The sequence below is a fragment of the Notothenia rossii genome, assembly GCF_949606895.1.
Source record: "Notothenia rossii genome assembly, chromosome: 6".
Classification (NCBI taxonomy): Eukaryota; Metazoa; Chordata; class Actinopteri; order Perciformes; family Nototheniidae; genus Notothenia; species Notothenia rossii.
Window position 1 is genome coordinate 3,631,751 of NC_136909.1, and position 26,637 is coordinate 3,658,387.

General features: G+C 39.9%; 2 protein-coding genes across 2 annotated transcripts in view; both read right to left on the reverse strand.

Moving 5' to 3' along the window:
- Window positions 1-26,637, reverse strand: part of LOC307044027 (uncharacterized protein) — a 219,361-nt gene that overhangs the window by 3,772 nt on the left and 188,952 nt on the right. The window lies entirely within an intron of this gene.
- Window positions 14,882-26,637, reverse strand: part of LOC307044037 (uncharacterized protein) — a 30,071-nt gene continuing 18,315 nt past the window's right edge. The window contains exon 3 of the mRNA XM_079689057.1: window positions 14,882-16,326. Within this exon, the coding sequence (XP_079545183.1) occupies window positions 16,010-16,326 (317 nt within the window). The 3' untranslated portion in view covers window positions 14,882-16,009. The remainder of the gene's footprint in view (window positions 16,327-26,637) is intronic.

A 26,637-nucleotide genomic window follows, 5' to 3' on the forward strand; every position in this document is an offset into this window, starting at 1 on the left:
GAACGTGCTCCAAGGTGTGGTTAAACTTTACCCGTCTCGATGTGGACAATGCTCGTTGTCAAAAGTGCAATAAGAGTTTAGCATGTAAGGGCGGTAACACGAGCATCTTGTCTAAACATTTAGCAAAAGTGCTCCACATCCAGACGGAGGAATGCACCGGATTCGACTGTCTTTCTAGTAGCTCTGTAGCCCCATCCACGAGTAACCTTTCCACGTCAGGTGTTATGTATGCTAGCAGCAACACACAGAGTTAACTCAATTATACAAACATGGGTTACTGATTAGAGGTAACAGAGTTACTCTTTATTAGTGCGAATGCTGTTTACAGCATTCCACTATAGTTCTTCAAATCTTTATTCTTCCCCTTATTTCAGCCAATACTTTGGCTCTCCATAACTTCAGCTTATTTTCAACTACAGAAACCATTCAAATATTAAACTATTCAGCCTGTTCAGGAATCGATGGGAAACCTTCAAGTTTTTCAAAATATTTCCTACTTTTTGAAATATTCTGCTTTTAAAAAAAGATGTGTAACATTGAAGTCAATTGGAGATGCCTTTAAATCTTGTTTTCCTACACCTTGCGCCAAATGCTACTCCTTCCACATACTTTTAAGCTAGACACTTCATTCCAACTTTCAAATGATCACAAGACCTTCAGCTATTCAAACTTGACTTTCCTTTTTGATATCTTTTAGACTTTTTGAGATATTGAATTTAGTTTGGAGAGAGGTAGAGAGGCCTTTTTCAGATTTTAACATTGGAGTGGATGGAGCAGCTCGTTAAGTCTAGAGTGCTTTGATCTCAAAACAGAGTGCAGCATTGCCTGCAATTCTCCCCCAAAAGTATTTTAAACTTGCCATAATTCCCAAACCCTACACTCCTCAGACATATGTTTTCATGAAAAACCTCTCCTAGGTTGGAAAATAAAAAAATAATAAGAACAAATATTAAACAAAATGCCTCTTGAGGGCATGAAGAGAGAAAAAGTCCAGCTAGCTCCCAATTGATTCCCATGTTAATTGTTCCGGATCTTTCTTCAGAGCAGGCAGAAGTGCACTTTAGACAAACGGCTCTCCTCTTCACATTTACCACACAAAACCCAAAAAAAAAACATATATCAGTTCATCGGGGTTCCCTGATGCTCATGGTCTGGTAATTTTTTTATAAGGGCCATAGTTTTTGAACAGTTGGCAAAATTGTCAGATGTAATCCCAAATGCATTCTTATGGGACTCAGTGCTGCATTTGGTTGTCATGGTGTTGCTGGGCAGATTACACACACACACACACACACACACACACACACACACACACACACACACACACACACACACACACACACACACACACACACACACACACACACACACACACACACACACACACACACACACACACACACACACACACACACACACACACACACACACACACACACACACACACACACACACACACACACACACACACACACACACACACACACACACACACACACACACACACACACACACACACACACACACACACACACACACACACACACACACACACACACACACACACACACACCATGGAAACCTTTGATCTCTGGGTTTACACACACAGGTGTTTGTAAACATTCAATCACTACTACTTACATTTAATATCTTTATTTAACTCCTTCAGCCTAATTTCAGCTGCAGGAACCATTCAAATATCAAACTATTCAGCCTTTTCAACACATGATGGGAAACTTTCAACTTTTTCAGAATATGTTATACTTTTTAAAGTCTTTTTTTAACATGGAAGTTATTGCAATGCATTTGAGATGTAACAATTTTTTTTCTCTCTCTCTCAGACACACACTCTCTCTCAGACACAGGTTTGGTAACGATACAGCCATCAACACATCTAAGCGTATTATGGGATATCATCAAATACCGTTGGCATGGCGACAGATAATTCACCATCAAATTAGTTCAAAAGTTTGCAGTTCAAATATTCTGCTGCTTTCCCAAGCCTTTTTACTTTCTTTTCTCATCTTAATACACATTCATTGACTACTACTTACATCTGATATTTAACTCCTTCAGCCTATTTTCAGCTGCAGAAACCATTCAACTATTACATTATTCAGCTATTTCAGGACATCAAGGCTATACATGTTGTTGGCGTGTACAGCACTTTGTTTCAGCTCCGGCTGTTTTGAAAAGGGCTTCATAAATAAAGTTGAGTTGAGTTGAGTTGAGTTGTTTATACCTTTTCTTTTAAATATTAAGCTTTTTCTGCATTTTTTTAGCTAAAAACAGCAACAAATGTTCACAGTTTACAGCATTCGCACGCATTTTCTGCAGGAAATGCATTTTCTAGTTTTGTTAAAGTTTCAGCTATTCTGTTTACAGTTCTGTCATCAGATTATTTAATACGATTTGTTAAAACTGTTTTGTTTCTTTTGATGTGAAATATTATTTATTTAATTAATAAAAAGCAATGCTAATTTTGTTCACAATTTGTTAAGTTAATTTAATAATATATGTATTTTTGAATCAAGTATTCATCTTTATTGTCTTCATTGTTAGTTTCCACATGCCTAAAACAACCTAAAGCCAAATCTAAAAGTTGATGGCTAAATAAGAGCGTTTGAGAAATGTGCAAGGCATAATAGTCCGAATAGTCGATTAATTGTTTCATTAATCGATTATCAAATTCGTCGTTTGTTGCAGCCCTATTGTAGTTTTCCCATGTATAAATAAAACGTGTTATTCAGCAACCCTTGCAATTTGGAATTTTATTTTTGGTTGGTAGACCTCGGTCAGCTGGTCATTTCAAAAGTAGCTCACCAGCCAAAAAAGTGTGGGCACCCCTGGTTTAGGCTGTCAAATACGCTGCACCGTTTTAGATTCAATGAGTGTCTCGTTTATGGTTCATTAAGTTGCTTGTGTCACCCCCTGTACAAGCAACTAATTGAGTACATAGATTGCACCTTGCACTATCGCCACTACATTTTTTAAAGTGCACCCAGACCTCCGATCGCTTTGCTCTGTCCGCCATGCCTGCGGGAGTCTCACAACAATAATAAGAGCGGTGTTGAGAGAGATGACGAGTGGCATTTACAGTGGCCAATCAGAGGGGTCTCAAACCGGATACATCACACGGGATGAGGGTTCCCAACCAACCAGAATGGTTTAAAGTTAAACTAAGGAAGTAGATGTAACACATATACCGATAGCAGCACCATTTGTCGAGCGGCTTAACGGTATACCGATACCGTCCAATCAGGTACCGGTATTGACTTAGTACCGGTTCTCGATACCCATCCCTACTGAGGATGAACAACAAGAAGAGAATTGTTTGGGCCAAGAAACACAAGGATTGGACATTAGACAGTGGAAATCTGTACTTTGGTCTGATCGGTCCTAATTAGAGATTTTTGGTTCCAACCTCAGTGTCTTTGCGAGATGCAGCATTCTGCAGTAGCTAGTAAAATATAAATCATATTTTTTTTTAATGTTTGTATCCGTCCTGCGATCGATTCATCTGGAGGACCGGGGGGTCTACCGATGGCTTGGCCTGTTAAGTGGCCTGCTGGCCTGAGGATTTGTGTGGGTCTGCCTCACACAGGGTGACTGGCTGTCCACATGATGTGACCTGCCAACATGGCCACTGTCATACAGATCATAAATCAAAGCCCTTGCTTGTGTGTCATTCAAGCTCCGGATAACTACAGCCAAGGTGAGGTTAAGGACTCTCTGAGTGTTTAGATAGTTAACTTAGTCTAAGTTATCTCAGTGGGTCTCAAACTGTTTTAGAGTGACAGCAGGAAACAAACAAAGTCACAGAGAGGCTGAGGCCGGGCCTGTTTGATATTGTGTGACACGCTACAAAAAAGTACTTGCTGAGATCAAAAACTCTTTTGCAAAATAATGTGGTTTAATGAAAACTGAGATAATCAACTTATTCTTCTTGGACATAAACATTGTTATATTAATTGAAGCAATCATTTCAACTTGCAGTCAACAAAAAAGTACAACGGCCCTGTGTCACTCTCTCTTCCACACACACCTCAAGTAGGTGAACAGGATTATAATGAGTGCCACCCATATCCATGTGACCCAAGCCAACCAATCAATAGTGCTCAAACAAATATCTTATATTAAAACAAAAACGCAATACTATATATGTTTCATGGCTCCTACAGGTTTGGTCACCATTTATGTAAACACATATTTCCATTTGAGGGGGAATGATGAGTAAAATATGCATGAATAAAAATTAAAAAAAGTTAAATAGGTGAAAAAAGGTAAGATACCCTTTTAAAATGTGTTAAGAGCTAAAACTAGTCTTTGCTGCTGCCTCAAAGAGGAGCAGGAGGGAGAGGGGGGAGAGGAGGGAGAGGAGGGAGAGGGGGGAGACAGGAGAGGCTGATTCAGGAGCACAGACACACTCACAACTATAAATAAACCAAAAATAAATAAATAAACAAGTTTCAGTGTTTTTTCATATTGGATATGGTCTGTTATTGGTTATGGCCATGTTCTTATGATTTTATGATTATTGAAATGTATACAGTTCTGTTTCATATAGGTATTCCCATAGGTCTAGTCTCTTTATTTCCTCCTCAAAATGCACCAGATTGATGCATTTAATTCCAAAATAAAATAAAAAAATGTTACCGGGGGAGCATGGCCCCTGACCCCCCTAGAGGATTTGAGGTCCACCCCAACTTAAAATCACATGGACAGGTTCCTAAATACATTTTTAAAAAGGTTTAAATAGTAACCCATGTCCATATGTTTATTTGTGGGTAGTAGATTTAAACTATAGGGATATCACTATGGACAGCAACGCTGTAAATATTGGCAAATAAATCCAGCAAAATGGCACAAAAAAACTGGTAGTGGCCTGGCTGGGTGTTTAATTTCCGGCCTGAATTATTGTCTCGGTCTGACCCTGACTGTACCTGTTCGCTCTGCCATTGCGTGAAGGGTCTGCTAACAAGCGACCAACAGAAAGGTTCATGTTAAATGTTACACAAGTATATTTCAGATCTGTGGGAAACACTGTGTATGGTTAATATTTAAATCAGTAAATTAAATGGCATATTATTCAATGTATATATTTTTATAAATATATTTATTTTGGTAGGTTTGCTCTTCCGTAATAAATTATAATTGTTATAATATTAAAGTACATTTGTCTAATAATAATTACATACTTTTACTTAAATAAGACATGAATTCAGTACTTTAACAAGTAATGGAGTATTTTCACAGTGTGGTGTAGTGTTTGTACTTTTACTTCAGGATCTACTACCTGCAGCAAGTGCTGATAAAGGGTCTAAAGTCTTATTAATGTGATAATAAAGTGTTACTGAAGAGTTTAAAGTGTTAATTAAGAGTAAAGGGAACAGACCTGCTCTGTGTATCCGAAGCTGAGGCTGTAAAACAGCGTCCAGTAGTTTCTGGAGTCTCTCGTTTTCCTCTTTGGAAAGAGACAGCTCCTCCTCGAGCTCTGCCATTGTTTGTTCAAACAGAGCAAATATCTCTTCAGCAGCAGCAGTGAGTCGCTGCTTCTTCAACGACAGCATCATTTGGACTTTACTCATGTTTACTACACCTTTTCCTGCAAACTCCGTTAAACACACCGTTTCTCTCTCCATCAAACTCTCAATCTGACTAGTGTTGCTAACGTGTTTCTAGCTAGCATGCTAAGCTAGCTCCTATAGTCCGAGGTAAACGCTCCAGAAAAAAGAGCACCGAGTCTATTCGGAGGTTTATCCAGATACACAGATGATGGATCAGTAGTGCTGGAGCTCACACACGCTTTATCGGGAACACAGAGAGAGAGAACCGTAGCGACGAGACGACTCCTCGATCCAGGGTTATGGCTAGAAAGGATCCGTCTTGTGTAAATATGACGTCACGTTCTCGTTGTAACTCTCGTTGTAATCGGAGCATCGGAGCGGCTCGGAAACACACCTACAGCAGTAACATGCAACATACACATTAATGCAGCAGCAATATTAATAGAGAAACATCAGAAATAATAGTAAAACACTGAAAGGGAACATTTTATTGCACCAGGAGCTATCTTGGGACTTTTATTGTGACAACGTTGACTTGCCTGTGAATAAAAAATAAACCATAGTGTTGGTGATCAACAGTGTTGTCATTCTTCTTTGAAAAGCAAGACCGCTAACATCTGCCCTGAAGCTGCTAACATTACAACATAAAGAAGCAGATATTGGCAGTGTAGAAACCATTATTGTTTCTACTAATGTAACAAACAGATGCAACAATCCCAACACCTTACAACACATGTGGTAAAACAGCTCTTTGTCAGAGATTAAAACTATGTCACAGAGAATAAGCCAATTCAACACAATCATGATTGTATTCTGAGAGCTTTTCTGCAAATGATTGAACATTGTTCTGAGAGGGTGCTGGTGTCAGTCGCACTGGCCTTCAAAATAAAACACTATTCTTGTATGGAGGATTGGATCTGTAACTGATCCTTTCAAACACTTCAGGGTAACTTAGTTCTCTGGACATTATTTTGTGTGAATACATGATGAAATTATGTCAATGGCTCTTTTATGAAATGATGAATGGCACCGAGAACACAGGAAAAACTGACACAAACTCACATATAAATGCACGTGGCGAATGGCAAAGGTGAATTCAGTCTGAATAAAACACGATATTTACAGTAGATAAAAAACATCTATGTAGGCCTATAAATATAAACAATCACGACAGAGAAACTTAAAATCTGTGGAGGAGGGGGGGGGGGGGGGGGGGGTCACAGTACAGCGAGTGTTGAGAGCAGTGCATTCAAACTGGAAAGCACACATTAATAGGTATATAGAGGATATCCAGGTAGAAATGTCTATCTGACTAACAGTGGTAATACAAGTCGTCTATAACAGAAATGTGTAACAGTACAGTAACTCACAAACACTGGACTCCCAAAACCAAATGACGTGGAATGAACAAAAGCCGAAGTTTTTTGTAGCTTTTCTTTTTTCTCTGATGTGTTTTTCGCTCACACACAAATCACTGCCAGTGTCCTGGGTCAGGAGGGGGTCCTCGGGGTGCTGCCCCTCTCTCTCTCCTCCCCCTCAGGGTGAGCCACAGTGGGTGAGGGGGTCTAGGCCATGACGTCCTCCAGCGCCGGCAGGAAACCCTTCTCCGTCAGGTGAGCCTTCAGGGAGTTGAAGATGTGCAGCTGCTGGTCGATGCTCAGCGCCAGGAGCTGCTGGATCACCTTGCTGAGGTTCAGGCCCCTGAGAGGAGAGGGGAGATAATTAGGGAGGGAAATTACTAAGATTAGAACCATCGAATCTCACCATCGATCCCAAATAAATTGATGGGTGGTAAAAAAATAAATACGAAAAATATGAACATAACCTTTAAGTTTATTTATTTATTTGTATTATATATACTATTTAGTATGTTCTTTCCCAGTATGACTATGTATGTCATTAAGTATGGTATTCCTGTCATGCTATGTTCTGTCTTAGTTATCTCTTGTTGGCTGTTCTGTTTGTCTTCTATGTTGAAAATAAGTCTGTGCCATTGCTAACACTTGTATGGTTCTTCTCAATGAAAATATTTGAAACAAAAAATATGAACATGTTAAATTTTGAGGGCTCCTTTTCTGAGAGGTCAAGCTGGAACCACGTGCTTTATCTGCTTTGAGTTCATTTATAAAAAGTGCTGGAGCTTGACTACATAGCATTTTTACAGCCTGATCTACATAGTAAACTCAATATGAAGTTACATTTAAAAGATTTTTTTCAGTAATCATGAAGTCTCAAAGGCACCCTACAGCGATATTGACCAATACTAAAAAGTCTCAAACTAAATTCAGTTTTTATACTTTAGTTTCATGTTTGTTTATTTATTCAGTGTCAGAGGAAGACATAAAACAACTCAAGAGACAGAGATAACTCTTTAATGGTTATTAGCAAGCTAGCTAATTTAATGATTCAACCAACAGTTTGTTTTCTTCAAGAAATAAAATGCTGTCTCTAACAGTCGGAAATAAAATAAATAACCACTAACTTTGATGATGATTTCCGTCACTGTACATTGCTAATTAGGTTATACAACATATTAAGTTTAACCATAGCTGTGTGTTTACCTGATGAAGCTGGCAATGTAGACGTTAACAAATGTGGCCATAAGGTACTGGCAGTCGAATCGGTCCATAAAGCCACCTTGACCTGGGATCGTGTTGGCAAAATTCTGGAAGAACAGACAACAGTACATGTGATCAGACTGCTGCTATGAATATAATATACATGGAGCAAAGACAACAGATATTAAAAGGGATAGTTGGAGTGTTTTGAAGTAAACAAACGTGTCAGAAATCCCTACTTTGATCTTGAAGGCTCTCGGAATCCTCCGAAGGGTCCCATGATGGAGGCGAAGGAGGAGAGAGCGATGCTGTGGATCTGGAACGGATACAGACGCACCGTGGTCTGTGGAGACAAGGAACATGTCTCAGACTGAAACAGAGACCTGAAGTTCAGTCAAACTAAACTAGTTATTTGGCTAAAATAGGACTTGCATCCCCAGGCTTTTAGTATCAGAATCAAACCTGGCTGAGAAAAATATAATGAGGTTGAAACGTGTGATAAAAACCTGGTGTTAAACGTTGCTTTGGTTCTGTTAATGTTTACTCTAGAAACAACATTTAGATATATTTTAACTTTACTTAATGAGTAAAACAGGATTAAAACTAAATAACATAGCTGACACAATTAAAGTGTTTGGAAGGTTGCGACACAAATACATTATTTTACAAATATTATGGATCCCTCTTGATTTTTGGCATACTAGTGATTTTATCGTTTCATAGTTACATTCATGTTTACATGACTTGTGATGCCAGAAAACAGGAAGGACAGATGAAGGTCAGGAGAGTCTTACCCATCCGGTGAAGAACTCCAGGACGGAGGGGAGGGTGTAGTCCTGCAGCTGGAAAAGCTCTGTCTGTTTTGCACATCCTCATATTAATATATTTTACATCCAGCAATAAACTGTATTATTGTAGAGATCACTTACAGTATCTTCTTGATTTTGTATATTCTATATTTCTATCATTGACCTTCTACTTTCCCCCTATGAAAGTATGTACTCTTAATATGTTTTTCCATAAAATAACATTATTCAACAAAAATAACACTATTCAACAAAAATACAGCCTATCTACCAATTGGATCAAATATAAAAGTCAGCCGAATTACTATTGATACTGCAAAAAAGACGTATTTTGTGAAAAGAAATGCAAGATGTTGTTTAATTCTTGATATATTTATGATCCACGTTACATATTCAGTTTTGGCGGCAGTTCTCCTGTTTGTCCAGAAGTCTTCTCATCAGGGCTCTATAAATAAAGAACTACGGCAGATGTGTAATATGTAATGCAGCCGAACCGTGTATTACAATGCCGTTATGTGATGACTTCCAAAGAGAAAAGCAAGAACACTCGGAATAAAGTATTATTATTTTTTTTTTTAAATGTTTTCGGATATCATATCGCATTAACATCATATCCCAACATTAGATTACATTACATTGCATTTAGCTGACGCTTTTATCCAAAGCGACTTACAATAAGTGCGTTCGACCAACAAAGTACAACCTTGAAGAAAACAGAATCATATAAGTACATCAGGTTTCATAGAGCCAAACATTTCAAGTGCTACTCAACTGACTTTAGATAAGCCAGCCCTTTATTAGTATATAAGTGCTTTGTTAGTAATTCTATCTCTCGAAGTGGAGTCCAAAGAGATGAGTTTTCAGTCTGAAGAAGATGCGTAAGCTTTCTGCTGTCCTGATTTCAATGGGGAGCTCATTCCACCATTTTGGAGCCAGGATAGCAAACCCACGTGTTTCTGCTGATGGGAACTTGGGTCCCCCTCGCAGTGCGGGTGCAGCGAGCTGTTTGGCTGATGCAGAGCGGAGTGCACGTGCTGGGGTGTACGGTTTAACCATGTCCTGGATGTATGAAGGGCCAGATCCATTCGCAGCATGGTACGCAAGTACCAGTGTCTTGAAGTGGATTCTAGCAGTTACTGGAAGCCAGTGAAGGGAGCGGAGGAGCGGCGTGGTGTGGGAACATTTAGGAAGGTTGAAGACCAGACGAGCCGCTGCATTCTGGATGAGCTGCAGAGGTCGGATGCAGGTAGACCAGCCAGGAGGGAGTTGCAGTAGTCTAGGCGAGGGATGACGAGAGCCTGGACCGGAAGCTGCGTCGCTTTCTGGGTCAGCTGGGGACGTATCCTCCTGATGTTGTAAAGCAGGGGTGGGGAACCTTTTTCCTCTCAAGGGCCATTTCAATTTTTTCAACATCCTTCGAGGGCCGTACGAATTATTGACCTCTGCTTAAAAATACTAAAATCACAGCCCATTAATTTGGCCTGTCTTTCATGCTGTGCAAAAAAAAAGTAACCTCTTAATCCAGATATTTTACCATGACTCGCGCATGCATTCACGTGCACGGTTGTGGCATGACCACCAGAACAGAAAAGATATTGGACACAAGATATGTGCAAATGTATTTAGTTTGTGGACATGATTTAAATGTTGGGGGGGGGGGGGTACCTAACCTCCTCTAGGGGGGTCCGGGGGGCCCGGGGGGCATGCTCCCGGCGAATTGTTTTTTTGAAATGTTGAAGTTAAAAGCATCAATCTGGTGCACTTTGAGAGCAACATTAGGAGATATATGGATACATCTCTCAACACCCATATGAAACAGAACTGTAAGCATATTTACTTTTTCTTTATGGATATTTTACAAATCACTCCCCTTTCAAACTGTATTCTTGTTTATTAATAACAACTTTTTTTTAATGTCATATAGTATTTTATACCCGTTTACTTTATTCTCTTATTTTTTTATAACTATAATGATCATATACAGATGTGCCTTTACCTCATTGGTTGGAGAAAAAGCTTCTTATATTTGTTAGCATAGCTAGCTAACCAGATGCTAATAACAACAAAGTTGTTGACTGTATGACAGATGAACAGATCGCCACTGGGCTTACAACTAAAGACACGCAAAAACCTGCAGCACGTGCGGCTCCTTATGGGTACTGCTTGGAGGTGCTGGAGTGGCGTTCTGGTGCTCTCCATCAGAACTGCACTCCTGTCAGACGAGACATGTACCACGTGATGACACGTTAGGCTTGTGTTGTGTTCAAGGAAAAACAGGCACTCGCTTTGTTTAATTTGTTTGCGGTCTAGATTTCTTTAATTTTTTTCTTTTTTGCGTGTGTTTATAAATTACCTCGAGGGACGTACCAAATGGTCTCGCGGGCCGTATACGGCCCGGGGGAAGGAGGTTCCCCACCCCTGTTGTAAAGGGTGTATCTGCAGCAGCGGGTTGTAGCAGCTATATTTGCAGTGAAGGACAGTTTGTTATCTAGGGTCACACCTAGATTCCTTGCAGTCTGAGTCGGGGAAACAATCGAGGTGCCGATGTTGATTGTTAGGTCAAGAGTGGGACAATCTTTTCCCGGAAGGAAAAGCAGTTCAGTCTTGTCAAGGTTGAGCTTGATAGACCCTCCAGAAAAACGCGATTCTGCGATCGCAGAATTTACCGCATAATCAGCAAAATGGCGCAGATTTTTAAAAGGCCGCATATTTATCAAATGGCCGCATAATCCCCGCATTTTCCCACACAAAGTTGAGAAAAAAAAAAGTTAACTCGTCTTGACGTGAAGTAGTGATGATGATGACGCGACGTCATCAGCTCGCGCATCACAGAAGGTAAACAACACCGTAGGGTGAACGTGTGGAACTCACACGAGAGAGAAAACACCAAGATGAAAAAATCTGAGCCATCTCATTTACCGACGAACATTTCTGCTAAAGACCGGGCAAAGCAGTACCCCGATGTCTTTCACGAAAGTGGGGGGAAACTATTCTGCACCCTGTGCAACTGTGTGTTGAAGCATAAGAGAAAATCGACGGTGACGACCCACTTTGATTCATTCAAACATTCGAAAATGCTTTCTGCTGCTGCGGACAAGAAAGACAAACAACTCACGTTCACCGAGGCATCAACCTCCAAAACCCTTTAGAGGGCTACAAGAAACGAAGTGAGTAGCCTACAAGATTAAAGCTAGTCAGATAACGAACGAGTAAATGAAAACAGAGTGAGGCGGAGAAATGTGTGTGTGTGTGTGTGTGTGTGTGTGTGTGTGTGTGTGTGAGAGAGAGAGAGAGAGAGAGAGAGAGAGAGAGAGAGAGAGAGAGAGAGAGAGTGTGATTAAAATAGCCCAATGGCTTTTACAATAAATACACATTGAATGTGTTTAATTGAATAGGAAAGGGGTTTAACGTTAGTGGCAGGTTGTGTGTGAAAGAGAATAAATAAGACAGCCCAATATTTAAAAAAAAATCTATTCTTTTTCGCAACTTTCCGCATATTTTGCAACTTCCCGCAATTTCACCGCATAAAATCACATTAAAACCCTGCATGTTTAATCGCATAATCAAGGATTTTTGCCCGCATTTTTCTGGAGGGTCTAGCTTGAGGTGGTGAGCAGATATCCACTGAGAGATGTCCGCTAGACAAGCAGAGATGCGTACGACAACCTGGGTCTCAGAGCGGGGAAAGGACAGAATTAATTGGGTGTCGTCAGCGTAGCAGTGGTATGAAAAACCATGCGGGTTAATGACTGATCCAAGCGAGTTTGTGTACAAGTAGAAGAGGAGGGGACCAAGAACAGAGCCCTGAGGGACCCCTGTAGTTAATTGACAAGGGTCGGACTCAGTCCCTCTCCAAGTTACCCTGTAGGTGCGGTCTTTGAGGTATGAGGTGAGGAGGGAAAGTGCAGAGCCTGAAACTCCAAGTTCTTGGAGAGTGCGAAGGAGGATCTGATGATTCACCGTGTCGAATGCAGCAGACAGGTCCAAAAGGATGATGACAGAGGAGAGGGAGGCTGCTTTAGCCGTGCGCAGTTCCTCAGTGACAGCAAGGAGGGCAGTTTTCTGTGGAGTGACCTGCCTTGAAACCAGACTGGTGCGGATCCAGAAGGTTGTTCTGATGTTCTGAACATGCATTGCGGCTAAAACATCCAATCAACGAGCTTCAAGCTGAGGATCTTGGGTAATCTGTTCAGTGGGTGGTTTGTGGTGTGTATCGCTCGAAGTGTCTACGTCTGTTTCCGGGGACTTTATTTACGGCTAAAAAGCATGCTAAAAAGCCCAAGATTATAGAATCAAACAAATAAATAAAAACAAGGATAATTGTGTGTTATTGTTGAGTAAATAACAGTGTGTTATTTAGAAAAGAATAACAAATTAGAAGGAAAAAAAGATTTTAAAAAATACAGATTTCAGTATTTTGAGGCTCTGAGCCCCATTTCTTTTCCTCACAGACTGCAAAAAAAGTCAGACATTATACGATTTAAAATAAAAAATAAAAAAATAAAAAAATAAAACACCGGCATGAAATTTACGTTAGAATAAATAGAATGGTTTTGAATAATATATGAGAGTAAAATCTACGTCACTTTACAGCCCCGCCCACTTAGAGGAAGTACAGAAATACGTAACTCTGGATTTGTCTTCATGTTTGAGGTGCAATAAACGACACAGCAGCTTTTTGGCATGTTAAAACTATTATTTTCTGCCTCGCTCATGAGAGTAACAGCTGGCGAAATTACAGCCTCGCCTACTGATTTCAAATGTGTGGTCTAAAATGATATTTATAAATGACTATTATCATTATTATAAGCAAGACAATAAATGGCAAAGATATGTAGAAAATAAACCTATTTGAGATACGTTCATAACCAACGTAACGGGGGAAAAAATACGTTTTTAGCTAAACGTAATTGAGAATGCAGTTTAGTTCTGTGGGAACATAATTTTTAGGAGACAGGGTTGTCATAATACCTTCTCTGCTCATCTCAGTAGATTTAATCAAACAAAACATAAACATATTGGACATGGCCTCAAGACTGTAACCTCTTCACATTCTGTTGAAATAGTCAATTACTAGCCATATCTTACACATTGCTGTTTTCAATCATTAATATGTGGATGACAGTTGAACTGGATGATGTAACGTGTATGCCATCTGCTGGAAATAAGACGTATCACTCTGTGTGCGTCGTTTGGACAACAAAAAAAAACAGAGTGAAGCTCTCATTTCATAAACATTATTTGGCGCGTTCACACTAGAGTACTTTTCCTACAATAGTTCATCAGAACTCAGATATATTTGCGTTCACACCAAAAAAAAACCTGAACTAAATTAGTTCATCAGAACCATTGTTACCCTCTTTTCAGTCCCTGCTAGAGAGCAGGTACTTTCATGGGAGAAAAAAGTTCCTATTTCTGAGTGGGTAGGCGGATTGCAAACCACGGCCCGTAAAACTCCCAAAAAGTTTTGTGAAGCCACCATTTTATTATCCTCGCATTATCATTAGCCCAGCACACAAACGCAGAGAGACTGACTTGGTGGAGATGAGGAGGTGTCGGCGTTCTGGCAATTTACTTGGAAGGCTTCAGCTGGGAGTCCCAGCAGCTTCAACTGAAGCCAGTCCCCAACTCTGGGGACTTCCGGCCGGGAACTTCGGGTGGCAGTATATGTGAAGTTGTTTGCGGCCAGCCAGTAAACCCAAAGTAGAAGAAGAAGAAGTGACGTCAGCGGCTTCATGTGCCTAATCCACCCTCAGGAACTCATTGTGGTGTGAACGCGACCTGCTTTTACAAAACGTTTGCATTAAGACACTAAGACTAGCTGGTCCATTGTAAAGGCCAGTCCACCTTAAATGAGCAGTGGGCGATCAGCAGGTGAAAGGCAGGACACGGGAACTTGGTCCTGAGGAGATGTAACGATTATTAAACAAGAAATAGTCTTGTCAAGGGGTCAAAGAAATGGACATTTGTGATTGTTAGCAAATCGGTTGCAGGTGGGTGAAATCAGGCTTAGGGAGTAACGTATTACATGTAACGGCATTAGGTCATCAGGATACATAATAGGCAAATGTATTCCTTTACAGTTACAGAAGCAAAAACAATCAGATAACAGGTACATTTGTGTAAAATAGGGCTCATTAACAGGATAGCAATGATACAAAACACTTAGAAATAAAAAACAATACATCAAATCATCGTATATCTCTATATGGAAACTTGAAGCCCTCAATCCAAAATAAAATGGTTCATCAACAGTCAGTGGTTAACGTATAAATCAGAACATCAGTATGACAAAAACATTAAACATATTGTCCACTTATGTTGATAAAGATGGAGTTCATTCTTATATGAATGTTGTGCAAAAATGTTAATCCAGTCAGTCAGATTTTTCTCATGTGTGAACTGTAATAAGACTTATTCATTGTCCTCTCCATCAGCTTCTGTTTCCATGTGTTCAACTGAGCTGCTGATTGGAGGCTCTGCCTCTCCGTTATCCTCAGTTTGAATTGCATTAAGCTGTGAGGACTGACGACCGACACTTGTGTCTTTTTAAATCACTACACCATTTAAATCTTTTGTCACAAACATTGCAGCTGTATATTTCCTCTCTTGTGTGGACTCTCATGTGTTCTTTTAAACTTCCACTCTGTGAAAAAGGTTTCTTACAGACTGAGCATCTGTATGGTTTCTCTCCTGTGTGGACTCTCATGTGTTTTTTAAAACTGTCACTAAATGCAAAAGATTTGGTAAAAAATGAGCAGCTAAAGGCTTTCTCTCCTTTGTGGATTTTCGTGTGTTCCTTTAAACTTCCACTCTGTGAAAAATATTTCTTACAGACTGGGCTTCTGATTTGTTTCTCTCGTGTGTGGACTCTCATATGTCGCTGAATATTTCTTCTATATGTAAAAGCTTTCTTACAGACTGAGCAGCTGAATGGTTTATTTTCAGCACTACGGCTTGAATCACTGAGAGATTCTTGTCTATTTTTCAGTGAGTTTGAGCCTGAAGCAGGTTCTCTGGTCTCCTTCCAATCAGCACTGTGTTCAGTGTCAGGTTCAGAAGAGTCTCCAGTCTTTGGTTATAAACTGCTCTCTGGATCTGAGCTCCTGGCTGGTTCTGGTCCTCGACAGTCATCTCCATCAGCTTTTGTTTCCATGTGTTCAGTTTGTCTTTGATGAGGCTGTGAGGACTGAGGTTTCTCTTTATCATCTTCACTCTTCTCAGGAGTGAAAGTGGACTTGGTGATATCAGCTTCCTTTTCCTCCTGAAGCTGCTCTCCCTCCTGTTCCTGCTTAATGTGTGGGGGGGGCTCTGGGTCCTCCGGGTCCAGACTGGTGCTCCACTCCTGCTGGTCAGGGAGAAGCTCTTCTTTAACCACCACCAGCTGCTGGACATCTGTAGGAAACATGAAACACACAGTGAGACAAACTGTTAAGTGTTAGCATTTAAAAATCTAATCACCATTACAATGGGAGATATTTTGCAGCCCTAATTAATGCCTTTGTTTTTATGCTTTCATATCATCTTTCTTAGTCCCACCTATTGTGTATTTTTGTTGTCTCAATTCACCTCATGTAGCCCAACCCCTTTCCACTTCCAGTTAAAAATGAAAAAGGGTTTTTTCTTCTGGTTTAGCACTAGCTGCAATGTAAACAAGGAATTGTATTTGGCATGGTTCACAGATACACCACACCGATAGAATGGTAATACTATCCTGCATTCAAACCTTATTTAGGTAAAAGTATGCAAGCACCTTCTTATTTAAAAGTAATGATACTGCAATATAATTTTCCCTTTCAGTGTTTTATTTATGATGTTTCTTGATTATTTGTCAAAAAGTATTAAAAGTAATAACAAAAAGTTATGATATAATTAAAAAGGAAAGAAAAGAAAAAACAATAAAAAAGTTAGACAATTTACAAAATACACATCCTGTAACAGTTCTTAGGATTTAGCAGCCAGGTATATATTGCACAGTCATTAACGGCATACGTATATATTGCATATATAGTAGTTGGTTGGTATTTAACCTGTTAAGCCGGGGGCTCCCGCAACATCTTGCAAGAAACAGCGTCTGAGGGCTTGTTAACATTTAACAAACTATGAATGTGTCATACCTTCTTAACGGGAAGAAACTCAGCTACCTGATGATATTAACAATTTTTACCGAAACAAAACACAAGTCTAACGCCAAGCCTCTGAATTAGCACTAAGCGAAAGAGTGCTAACGCACTTACACATAACTCATGGTAGACATATTTTATACTTCATGGGATCTGCACAAACAAGATATCACATGAAAGCTTCCACAGATGCCAATGGTATAAGTATCATCAGTGTGCGACCAAAACTCAGGGCAGCGAAGGATAAACCAGACAACACACAAGTTAGCTTTAGGTATCCAAAACGGCAAATACGTCTTACCTTTGCTGTTTTCTGATCAAAAGTTGTGATCAATGGCATTAAATTGCATATAACCGCTGCTGAAGGTTAATCTAATGTGTCTGTGTCACTTTGAAATTATTACTGATAATCCATCATCATATGTATGGCTATAACCTACACTGTAAGACCGAACATTACAAGCTTCTGAAAGAAAATGGGTTGTTTTAACTCAAACATTTAAAAAAGGTAATTCACCGCTAATGTTTTGATGACTATGAACTGATTTTTAATATTGTGTATACAGTGTTCAACCACTTTGGGTCATACTGGTGATTGTACTCAAACATTTTTACTGAATCTGTCTGACGTCATCAAGTATGTGCAGCGCCCCCGACGTGCCTAGAGGTTCTCTCACCCATACCTTCACCAGAGTCCGCCATTGGCTCCTCGCCTCGGTTGAAACCGCTCATACTTTTAAGAATACTTTCCCCACCTTGCTGATTGCACTCACTGCCGGAATCTTGATCCTTTTTGTTGGCCGCACTACTCTGCAAATGCAAGACGTAACTCACCAGAGTATTTAAATTATGTTTTATTAATTGCACTGCATTCTTATGCTATCTTTCTTCGTGGATGTTGCAACACAATGGAAGATGTTGAGTTTTTGGATGAAATGAATAGCACATCAAACATGAGAAATGTGATCATGAAACTCCCATTTAAACTTAGGGAAAAGTGGAGAACAACTGCATATGCATATTATCAACACAATAAGACAAGAGCAACGTTTCCAATATTGGTCGACTTCATTGAAAAGCATGCACGCATTGCATCAGACCCGATGTTTGGAGACATACAGGATGTCATGCCAAAAAGGGATATTAAAGTGTACAAATCACCCAGCAATAAGCCTGCTCATGGTTATCAGGGAAGTAGTTGTGTTACTGTGACAAGCCCAATAATCAGTCAGGAGCAAAAACCTTTCCAAAACATCAAATCAGATGTTTTGTTTTGTTTATCAAAGCAATGATAAACCTGTGAGTTGGATGTAGAAACTCACAGGCATTACTGTTCAGAGGCGCTGTGTATTTTGTGCAGGAGAACACACCCCTGAAACATGTAACATGAACAAAACATTTCACAATGAAAAGATTGACTGCTTAAAAACACAAGGAATTTGCTTTGGCTGTCTAACGAAAGGACATCCAAGCAAAGACTGTCAGAAAATAATGAAATGTGAAGTTTGTTCAATGAAACATCCAACAATATTGCACATCTACAAAAAAAGGATTGAACAAAAAGACAACTGATAAAAACACCCAAGCAGCTTCTGTAAGCAGCGCATTAGTCTCTAAACGACAGAAACCACACTGGGGCCGGTGGTCAACAAACCCTACCAATTATCCCAGTTCAAATAAAGTTGTCAAAGTCGAAACAGACTGTGCAGACTTACGTATTTATGGGTCAGGGAAGTACTGCAAGTTTTTGTACTGAAGCCCTTCAACAAGATTTGCATGCCAAAGCCAAGAGAACAACAACCCTCTTAAAAACAATGGGTCAGGAGAAAATGATTGGCACGTCCTTTGTTAAAGGTCTTGAAGTGAGTTGCATTGAAGGCAATGATTTTTATCAGTTGCCTAAAGTATACACACAAGAGGAAATTCCTGCTGGAAAAGAGCACATTCCCACTCAAGAGACCATAAATAAATGGAAATATCTAAGAGAAATTAAGTTGCCTGAACTGGATTGTGAAATCGGGTTGCTTATAGGAACAAATGCACCAAAACTAATGGAGCCGTGGAAAATAATAAACAGTCAAAATGGAGGACCCTTTGCTGTTAAGACAGTCCTAGGTTGGGTTGTGAATGGACTGAATCAGGAAACCACTGAATCTGAGAATACTTCATGTGCTGTTGTTAATCGGATATCAGTGACAGATTTAGGTGAGCTGCTGGTGCAGCAATACAACCATGACTTTCCAGAGAAACGTTGTGATGAGAAGAAAGAGATGTCAGTTGAAGACAAACCATTTTTAAAGATCATGTCAGATTCAGCTCAAATCAAAGATGGACATTATCAGCTTGAACTTCCATTTAAAACAGAACAATATCATGATGCCAAACAATCGCAAACTTGCAGAGCAGAGAGCAGAATCATTAAAAAGGAAATTCAAAAGGAAAAAAGTTTTCCATGATGGATATAAAACCTTCTTGGAGACTGTGATAGCAAAAGGTCACGCTCAGCTACTGCCCCAAGAGCAGCTCAAACCTGAGAGTGGAAAGGTATGGTACATACCACCTCATGGGGTTCATCACCCAAAGAAGGGCAAGATTTGTGTAGTGTTCGATTGTTCCGCATCTTATCAAGGATATTCATTAAATGACAAGCTTATTCAGGGTCCCAATCTTACCAACACGCTACTTGGTGTGCTCATTCGATTCAGACAAGAACAGATAGCTTTCATGGCTGATGTCGAGGGGATGTATTATCAGGTCAAGGTAGCTCCTGCCGATCAAGATTATCTTCGCTTATTAATTTCTCTTAACAAGTTAATAATTTCACAATACAGATTGCCTGATGTTTTCCCTCACAGCCCTGATAGCGAAAAGTCATGATATTTTTGCTTTCTTCAGTGTCTGGAAAAGCACATCTCTACTATATTTCCTGCAATGCAGTAAAACATGTTGAACAGTTTCTGGCTGTCTACAGTGTGTACACTTTCCGCTTTATTGCTTTCCTATTATATTTAATGTATGATTGCAGGGTTCCTGCAGGTTTCGCCAACTCAAATTTAAGACTTTTTAAGACCTTTTTAAGACCACTTTGAATAGAATTTAAGACCTATTTCACGGCAATAAAGTATGAAGGAAAATTGCTTTGAAAGAAGAAATACGTCCCATAATTACTTACAAAGTAAATGTATTCATGTTCAACATAAGAACAATGACTGAACATAACAGCATAACAGTACACAAAACTGTGTCCTCACACACACATCTAGAGTATGTGCGTGTGTGTGTGTGTGTGTGTGTGTGTGTGTTAGGGCTGTGCAATTAATCGTATTTTAATCGCAATTACGATTTTGGCCTGCCACAATTACGAAAACAACATAATCGAAAAAAACGATTATTTTGCTTTGCTACGTTGTGACAGTGCACTACAACATATTTGATCTAATTCATTTTAGTCTAATTTATTTATCATATTTATATATGTTTAGTAGCTTGTGGAAGTGTGCTCCAAAATATTTGTTGATCTTGTTTATTGGTATTTATTATTTTTGATATTATTTATTTAAATGTATCATTTGTTTTTGTATTGGTTTTTCCGTTTAATTATACGTTCAGGGTAATCAACAGTTAAAAATATACTTTTCAAATTAATATTTGTTTTAAAGTTCAATAAATGGATGTTTTCAAAGCCAATGAATAATCGAATTTAATAATCATATCAATTATTGACCAACATAATCGTGATTATTGCCATAATCGAGCAGCACTAGTGTGTGTGTGAGAGAGAGAGAGAGCGAGAGAGAGAGAGAGAGAGAAGCTATATTCAGAGCTCTGCTGCCTTGGCTACACTATTTCATCGTTGCTGTTGTATGATTGGTGTTTAGCTACGGTATTTAGCGTCTACAGCACCTCCGCTTTTAGGGTTGTAGACCCAAACGTCGCCCGGAGGTTCCTCCGGTGTTGTTGCGGGAGCTGCTGCACTAGCTAATGCTACATTAGCAAAACAAACGCACATTTTATTTGCAAAAGGTGCAACGGGCTTCAAACACGTTCCCTTCCACTCAGGGGCGGAGCTTCCTACAGGCAATATAGGCGGTTGCCTAGAGCGCCACCCAGAGGGGGGCGCCAAAAATTGCAACAAAAAAAAAAAAAAATTCTTTTTTTTTTTTTTTTGCTTGGCGCAGTTTTGGCGCCCCCCCTCTATATCTGCGACCATTATTCTTACATAAAAAAAAAAATTCTAACATAAGGGAAAATGAGCCAAAAATCTAAAACGGTCGGTCGGTCTAAGAGCCTCGGCTTTAGGTGTTCACAGTCAGAACATGCTAGAGCGCTGTGCATTGATGGGTATCGGTCAAGTGTTTATAAAATTGAGCGTTGAGGAAAGAAAGACTAACGTTAGAGAACTATGAAGAGGCAAAAGCCATCTGGGGTGCAGTATAAAAACAGAAGAAAAGAAGAAGAGAAACGTGCCAAGGTGAAAGGTATGCAATTTTGATTGTATTGTCAACATTAGCGAATGGATCATGTAATCTTGCTAGTTAGCCAAGCCAACGTTAGCTAGCCAGCGTTTGTTATTGCCATTCAGTCGAAACTGTCATAAAGCTATTTTCTTTGTGTCATGAAATAGAAATATTAGTAATAATAACAATGTTAGTTTTGGTGTAGCGAGCTAGCCAGTGTGGTGGAATGTTAGTTAGTTGGTAACGTTAGCTAACGTTAAGTTTACCTCAGAAAGCACATTGACTATCCGAGTCAAACATTTGCCAAATTCAACCCTGTCATAATGTGCGCTAACGTTAGCTAACTAGCTCAGTGGTTCTCAACTCCAGTCCTGTTGAATGTTTTCGTTCCAACCCAGAACTAACACACCTGATTCAACTGTTCTAATAAGATAGGCATAGCTCTTGATTAGTTGAATCAGACCTGTCAGGCTGTCCTAATGCTTACTAACTAAATAATAGCTACATTTAACAAATGGAAATTATTCAATGTTGATAATACACATTTTGTTATATCATTTTAGATTCACTTTTAAAATATCTGGGACCATCTGCTGCATCAGTTGACAAGGAACCGCCATGCACCTCAGCTGTGCCGGCTTCCTCAGGTGAGTGCAATGTGTCAATAGATGTTCCTGATGATAAATAATTGAATGTGAAATCCAGTCAATATATTTGCTCTTGTGTGTTCTTTCTATATTTATAGACCTAGAACCACATGAAGGAACGTCAGAACAGCAAGCTGCTCATCCTGATGAGATGACCAGTGATTCCACCCTGCCACTGACCACTGTGTCTGTTTGTTCTGGTGAGTACAATATGTCAATAGATGTTCCTGATGTGATGATAAATAATTGAATGTAAAAATGACTGTCGTGCCATTTCTAATCCAGCCAATATATTTGCTCTTGTGTGTTCTCTATATATGTATAGGCCCAGAACCACTGCAAGGAACGTCAGAACAGCCTGCTGCATCTCATCCTGATTGCACCACAGATTCCACCCATACACTCTTCTCAGGTGTGTGCCTGATGAATGTAAAGATGTTTAGCTATAAACCTAATTGTCCTCATGCTTTCAAATAATTGCTTTCTGTTTTTATTTACATTTTACACACTGTCCCAACCTTTTTGGAATTGGGGTTGTGTGTGTGTGTGTGTGTGTGTGTGTGTGTGTGTGTGTGTGTGTGTGTGTGTGTGTGTGTGTGTGTGTGTGTGTGTGTGTGTGTGTGTGTAGATATTGTGAATATGAGGTGAGAAAATGTGCTTCACATGCCCTCCAGATGCAGCAAAGACAGACGATCCACTACCAACCGATCCTGCTGACTGCCCTTCACATCTCACAGACACAATGAGGACAGAGTTTGTTCGGAGAGGACCATATCAGATAACACCTGATTTCATTTTCCCAAGGAGAAATGATGGGAGAAGTTGCCACCACCAGTACTTCAGCAGGACCTTAGTAAATGGAGAAAGGATCAAAAGAAGTTGGGTGACATATTCAAAAAAGAAGAACAGTCTTTTTTGTTTTTGTTGTCAACTTTTATCTCCAAAACAAATTCATTTAACAAATGCAGGACTGTCGGATTGGAAAAATGCAAGTGCTGCTTAGACCAGCCATGAAAATAGTCCGGAACACCTGAACAATTTGGCGTCATGGAAAGAATTGGCAGTTCGATTAAAACAAGGTACAACAATAGACAAACAAGAGCAGGCCCTCCTTGAGGCAGAGAAGAGTCGGTGGAGAGCAGTGCTGACACGACTGGTTGCTATTGTACAGTCTCTGGCAGGGCGAAATATGGCATTGAGAGGAAAGACAGAAATATTCCACTCTCCTTCAAATGGAAACTTTTTGAAAGAGGTTGAGCTTTTGGCGCAGTTTGACCCAGTGATGAAAGACCACATCCACAAGATTAAAAGTCAAACATCCCACCACAGCTACTTGGGCAAAACCATTCAGAATGAGTTGATTGAATGCATCAGTGGAAAGATTCTATCAACAATAGTGCAAGAAATAAAGAAATGCAAGTACTTTTCCCTCATTTTAGATTGCACCCCGGATGTTAGCCACACTGAACAGCTGTCAGTAGTCATCAGAATTGTGACACTGGAAGAAGACCCCCAGATTAAAGAGCACTTCATGGGATTCCTAGTAGCAGAGGAGTCCACTGGTGAAAGTTTGTCCGCCCTGATTTTGAAGAGGCTGGAGGAGTTGCAGATTGCCTTTGATGACTGCAGAGGACAGTCATATGACAACGGCGCAAATATGAGAGGGAAGAACAAGGGAGTACAGGCCAGGCTACTGCAGTTGAACCCAAGAGCTTTGTTTGTGCCTTGTGGGGCACATACACTCAATTTGGTCATTGCTGATGCTGCCAAAAGCTCCAAAGATGCCATATCATTTTTTGGCATTGTGCAGAAGCTATACTGCCTGTTTTCTGCCTCTACACAGAGATGGGCCATCCTCAAGAAACACGTCAACCTTTCACTCAAAATGTGGTCAGAAACCAGATGGGAGAGCAGAGTGAAAGCTGTGGAGCCTCTGCGATATGAAGCCGCAGCTGTGAGAGAGGCACTGCTTGAGGTGAGAAACCAGGCCAAAGACCCAATCATCAGGATTGAAGCCCAGTCTCTGGCAGAAGAAGTGGGGTCATTCCGCTTTTCACTGTGCACAGTGGTCTGGTATGACTCAGCAGGTGAGCAAAGTCCTGCAGTCCCAAACAATGCAAGTGGATGTAGCAGTAAGTCTACTGAAAAAGACTGAAAAAGCTCTCAAATCCTACAGAGCCACAGGCTTTGTGGCTGCACAAACATCAGCCAAGGACATGTGTGAAGACATGAATGTGGATGCAGTCCTTGTGCAAAAGCGGCTGAAGTCAACAAAGAGGCACTTCTCATATGAGCATCCTGATGAGCCATTGAGGAATGCCTTGCAAAATCTGGAGGTAACGTTCTTTAACGTGGTGGTAGATGCTGCAGTGTCAGCACAAAAGGAGAGGTTTACCACTCTTGAACATGTGCAAGACAAGTTTGGCATTCTGTACAACTTCCCAGACCTGCCACACCAAGAGCTGATGAAGCAAGCAGAGGCACTTGCACACACCTTAAGCCATGGAGGGCAATCTGATTTGGATGGGAAGGAGCTGGCTCAGGAGTTGGAAAATGTACCTGACTTGCCATCAAAGAGCATGACAACTCTTGAGTTGTTGAAATTCATACACACAAAGCAGCTCACCGAAATATATCCCAACTTGTGTATTGCTCTGCGGATCAGTGCAACGCTACCAGTAACAGTAGCTTCAGCCGAGAGGAGTTTTTCCAAATTAAAACTCTTGAAAACATACCTGAGGTCCACCATGGCTCAAGAACGCCTCAGTGGTCTGGCTGTAATCAGTATTAACCATGAGGTTGGTGGTCAGATTTCATATGATGATGTGATTGATGACTTTGCAGTGAGGAAGGCCAGAAGGATTGCACTGTAAATGGAAACCAGTAGGAGCTAATATGTAGGCCAACCTTGTGTGATGATAGGGAGTGGAATGTAAATAGTTCTTGAGACAAAGTGAATTTGTAATTTTTATGTATTTGTTTGTTTATTTAGCATATTATATTTTGATTATTTGACATGTGTAACATATTTTACAATACATAATTTTCTTTTAAAGCAAATGTGCACGTTATTTTATTGTTATTATTATTATTGTTTGTTAGCTAAGTTGTTTGTTTTAATTCTTTAGTGTGCACTTTACATTTCTTCTTAATTTTCTTTGAAAGCAAATTTGCACATTCTTTTATTGTTTGTTATTGATATTATTATTGTTTGTTAGCTAAGTTGTTTATTTGTTTTAATTCTTTAGTGTGCACTTTACATTTATTCTTAGCTCTTGTTCTTGCTTGTAATAAATAAAGCTGCAGTACTTTACTGTATAACTGTTAAGATGTTTTGATTTTTTTTTTGGGGGGGGCGCAGTGGTGAAGCTCGCCTAGGGCACCAAATGTGCTAGGTCCGCCCCTGCTTCCACTGGTTTCAACCAAGCACTAAATTAGATGTTTTCCAACCAAATACGGTTGAACTGACACTTCCCCATATTAATTTGTAAGTAGATTCGAAGATACATGAGTTTCTGACTGCCGCTGGCTGAAGCTTGGTTGCTAGGTATTAGCTGAGTGTTCTCCAATAAGGGGCCGGGGGAAACAAAGTTAGTGATTACTGGTTCCATGTTGATTTAATTCACTACAAATTGTTGGGGGTGAACTGAAAGGCTATTACCGTACTGGTTACTTTGCAGCCCGGACATTTCCCCCAAAACACATTTAGACGCGATCTCAACACAGAAGTACCTTTCAAATCCGATCATTTTTAAGACCTTCTAAATCATATTTAAGACCTTTCTTATTTTTTTGGTCATATTTAAGACCTTTTTAAGGTCTTAAATTCATATTATCACATTTAAGACTTTAAGACTTTTTAAGACCCCGCGGGAACCCTGTATGACCTATTCTCATCCGAGAAATTACATTTTCTTCCCTTCTTTTAAACCCCACCTTCCTTCCATCCCCCACATACCTTTGAATTTTATAAAGATGTCTTCCTGTATCACTAAGGTCCCAATGTTCTTGCCATGTTGTTTGTGCATATTTCTGTATGAATGTTTTAACCTCCGCTTTACTGAGTGGAACTTCTATGTCTGTGTTCCTAATTCTGAGTGTTTGTTTTACCAGAATATCCACCTGTTCATTACCCTCCACACCTAAATGAGCAGGGACCCAGACGACACGAGTTGCTATGCCTTTGATTTGAATTGTATATCAAATTAGAAATAATTCATTTATTATGTCTAAATGAAGGTCTGCCTGGTCGTGCACTCGATAATGCTGAAAAGCTGTCAGATGCAATTACACTGTTATGTATTTCTTTCTCCCCTATCCATTTCAATGCCAACAACTCTGTGGTGTATACTGACACATGGTCTGTTACCCTTTTCTTTATATTTGCATTACTCACTGGGATATAAACTGCTGCCCCTGCACGTCCTGTCTCTGGATCTTTGGAGCCGACTGTAAATGTGATTGTTGAGTCTGAGTGAT